The sequence below is a fragment of the Priapulus caudatus genome, unplaced genomic scaffold (assembly GCF_000485595.1).
Source record: "Priapulus caudatus unplaced genomic scaffold, Priapulus_caudatus-5.0.1 Scaffold1835, whole genome shotgun sequence".
NCBI classification, from domain to species: domain Eukaryota; kingdom Metazoa; phylum Priapulida; class Priapulimorpha; order Priapulimorphida; family Priapulidae; genus Priapulus; species Priapulus caudatus.
The window spans coordinates 18300-22062 of record NW_014578896.1 but is presented as its reverse complement, the minus strand read 5'-3'; the positions used below and the strand labels follow the sequence as shown (position 1 = coordinate 22062).

The following is a 3763-nucleotide window of genomic DNA, read 5'->3' as shown; positions in this document are numbered from 1 at the left end:
CGGAGGCGGTTACGGAGGTAACGGCGGAGGTTACGGCGGAGATTACGGAGGTCACGGCGGAGGTCACGGAGGCGGTTACGGAGGTAACGGCGGAGGTTACGGCGGAGATTACGGAGGTCACGGCGGAGGTCACGGAGGAGGTTACGGAGGTAACGGCGGAGGTTACGGCGGAGATTACGGAGGTCACGGCGGAGGTCACGGAGGCGGTTACGGAGGTAACGGCGGAGGTTACGGCGGAGAGTACGGAGGTCACGGCGGAGGTCACGGAGGAGGTTACGGAGGTAACGGCGGAGGTTACGGCGGAGATTACGGAGGTCACGGCGGAGGTCACGGAGGAGGTTACGGAGGTAACGGCGGAGGTTACGGCGGAGATTACGGAGGTCACGGCGGAGGTCACGGAGGAGGTTACGGAGGTAACGGCGGAGGTTACGGCGGAGATTACGGAGGTCACGGCGGAGGACGCGGAGGAAGTTACGGCGGAGGTCACGGCGGAGATTACGGAGGTTACGGCGGAGGTCGCGGAGGAGGTTACGGAGGTCACGGCGGCGGCCACGGAGGAGGTTACGGGGGTAACGACGGCGGTTACGGAGGAGGTTACGGAGGTAACGGCGGCGGCCACGGAGCTCTGAACGGCGGCTACGGCGGTCGCGGTGGCAGCCACGGCTACGGCGGACACGACGGTGGATTCGTCGGCAGCTTTGGCGACCTGGGTGTCGGCAGCCTCGGTCTGAACAACTTCGGCGGAGAATACGTCGACGTCGAAGGTTTCACGTTCAACCAGGGCCGTGACGACGCCGCCGCCGCCGCTCCGTACGGCTCGCAGCTGAAGTCGAAACCGGCAGTCGTCGGCGACCGATACAGATCCGGATCCGCCAAGCAGTACGAGAGCAGTTCGGCCGACAGAAGCGGATCCGGATCGGGAGAGGCCGGAGTCGCTATCAGCGCCGCCCGCAAGGCGAAGCAGAGTGCTGCCCAACAGTTCAGCCAGGAAGCGGCCGGGGAGGGGTACGCCAAGAAAGGAGCCGCCTACCGCTTCCACGGGTATCCGCGCGTCGACTACCAGCCCGTGTACACGAGGCCGGCGAAGGTCCACTACGGCAAGACCTACCGTAAACCGTACGCACATCAACAGCGGTCCTACCACTAAACCACGACACCACGACAGAGATGGTGAGGCGGGAAAAAGGAGAACAAGACAGAGAGAGAAGAATAGAGAGACGGCAGAAAGAAGCGAGCAAGATTTAGATGCAAAGAACTGTTAGCGTTTGCGGATGATTTCCTCCCGACTCGGTAAATGCGACTAAAAAACACACACCCGTACCAACAACGCCACGTTCTATCCGTCCGTCGGACACTAGTAGCCTCGAATCTTAGAAAGCGCTTTGCTCGGTATTAAACAAAGATGGCGCCGGCACTGTCTTCTGTTCCGTGACGTCACGGACACACACTCGATTTCGACGAATCGCAGCACAGGTTGAACAGATCTTCTCGTTGCTGAATCTTGTAACTTAACAGAGAAACCGATGATAAGGATTTGATAACTTCATGGGAAACATGAATGACGCGCTTTGACCAGCACGTGTTAAGCAATTGTGACATTTATAAGGCCATCGTATTTATTGTTTGTTGTTTGTTATTCTATATATTTTATTAATAAATAGTTTTGCACTGTTTAAACTCGTTTCTTTTCGTGTACATGTATGCTAGCGTGAGAAACTTAACACTAAATCTACTTAAATTATGTAAAACGACGATGATATTAAATAACGGCTAATCATTTATTTCCGCCAATCCTCATCATATAATAACCGTCGTCTACTCGCAATTCAATGAAAGTTTAATATCCATATACACGTATAATAAACATCATTATATTTATATTATATACACGAATATATAACTGTGCAAATTTAGAAGAAACCCTTAAAATTCGCGACTTGCACGCTACGCAATAAGGTACCTCGCAAGTTCGTACAAAGATTCTGTGAAGATTCCGCGTAAATTCGGCGTTCCAACTCGACCGTTAACAATGCGTGTATGTCATTGTTTGCTGCTACTTCACCGTCACAATCACCGGGGTTGCCCCATTGACCACGCGTCATTTAGGACTTCATTTAGCACGTCACACCACACGTCACACCACACGTCACACCACACGTCACACCACACGTCACACCACACGTCACACCACACGTCACACCACACGTCACATTGGAAACGTACACTGAGGGGAGGTAGAGGGGGGAGGTGGAAGGGGAGGGGGTGAAGCAGAATAAAAGCAAAATTACGTCCATTGTAAGCACAGTGACCGCGCACACGGCAAACATGCATGGTCCACATATCGACATGATGGCTATTAAAAGCTTGTCGACACATTCTATAGATACATCGGCGCACAACAACTGCTCGCGTTCATGTGATTGTGTGTTCGTTCATTCACGCGGTTTCTGTGATACGGGGAAACGAACAAGGCGTCTAACAAGAATAGGGAGAACGAGAGCGTTTGCAAGTATGTAGGCCTATATATATATATGCTATATTCGACCATTTCGCACACAGGGGGGGCTCCTTTCGTTTTCGTGATCACCTAGCGGCGTGTCAGAACAATCATCTTCGGACTAGAAACGCCGTGCACGGGGCTTGACCGACCGCTCGCTGCTGTGCCGGCGTCCGTATAAGAGCGAAAGCAAACACGACCGCGAGGCTTACATGACGAGAAGATGAAAAAGAAGATGAAGAAGAAGAAGGAGAGAATAGGCGGTGATGAGCGGGTCACAACGATAGCGATAGACAACGATAGTCAGTAGTGACACAATCGCCACCTCTGTACTGCTCTCCAAAACCTATTGCACTCAATAACACACGCGTGAAAAGCGGTTCAACGAGTGACGTCACCACCGCCACTGTCACGCTCACCAGCGGCGCAACACATGAGTGACGCTGTTGTTGCTATGGTTGTTGCATGTAATGTAATTATACACAGCTGACTGCGCCTTACCCCCCGCTTTAATTATAAAATCTCGGTGAAATATATGCTATTTATTTACGGATGATGCGTTGCCGACTGTTTGTCTCGTGGTATTGTTGTTTTGCGCGCTGTGGCTATATGTGGGTAACCGTGCTAAAAGCGATCGTTTGGAGATAGACGTATATGTTCATATATATATATATGTATATACACAGAAATGTATGCGTGTGTGCGTGTGTGTGTGCGTGCGTACATGCGTGTGCGTGTGCGTGTGCGTGTGCGTGTGCGTGTGCGCGTGCGCGTGCGCGTGCGCGTGCGCGTGCGCGTGCGCGTGTGCGTGTGCGTGTGCGTGTGCGTGTGCGTGTGCGTGTGCGTAAGTGCATGTGTGCGTGTGCGTGTGCGTGACACGCACTACGCACACGCCACACGCACATACGCACACACACACAACGCACTACGCACCACGACACGCACACGCACACGCACACACACACGCGACCACGCACTACGCACCCACGCCACTGCGGCACACGCCACACGCACACGCACGACGCGACACGCACACGCACACGACACCACACACACTGAGTACACATCACACACACACATCACGGGGCACGCACGACAGGCGCACACACGCCACGACGCACACGCACACGCACACGCACACGCACTGTATATATTATTTATATATAGGGTCGACACATTGGTCGGCATTGACGAAACAGCACATAGCGAGCGCAGTACTGATACACTGCAGCGAGATCCGCTACCGATACTCGGACGCATGACATG

General features: G+C 53.4%; 1 protein-coding gene across 1 annotated transcript in view; it reads left to right on the top strand.

Moving 5' to 3' along the window:
- The window catches only part of LOC106817710 (glycine-rich protein DOT1-like), a 12520-nt gene extending 10843 nt beyond the window's left edge, over positions 1-1677 (top strand). The window contains exons 2-3 of the mRNA XM_014822400.1: positions 6-182; positions 261-1677. Of these exons, the coding sequence (XP_014677886.1) occupies positions 6-182; positions 261-1147 (1064 nt within the window). The 3' untranslated portion in view covers positions 1148-1677. The remainder of the gene's footprint in view (positions 1-5; positions 183-260) is intronic.
- The last annotated feature ends 2086 nt before the right edge of the window (positions 1678-3763 follow it).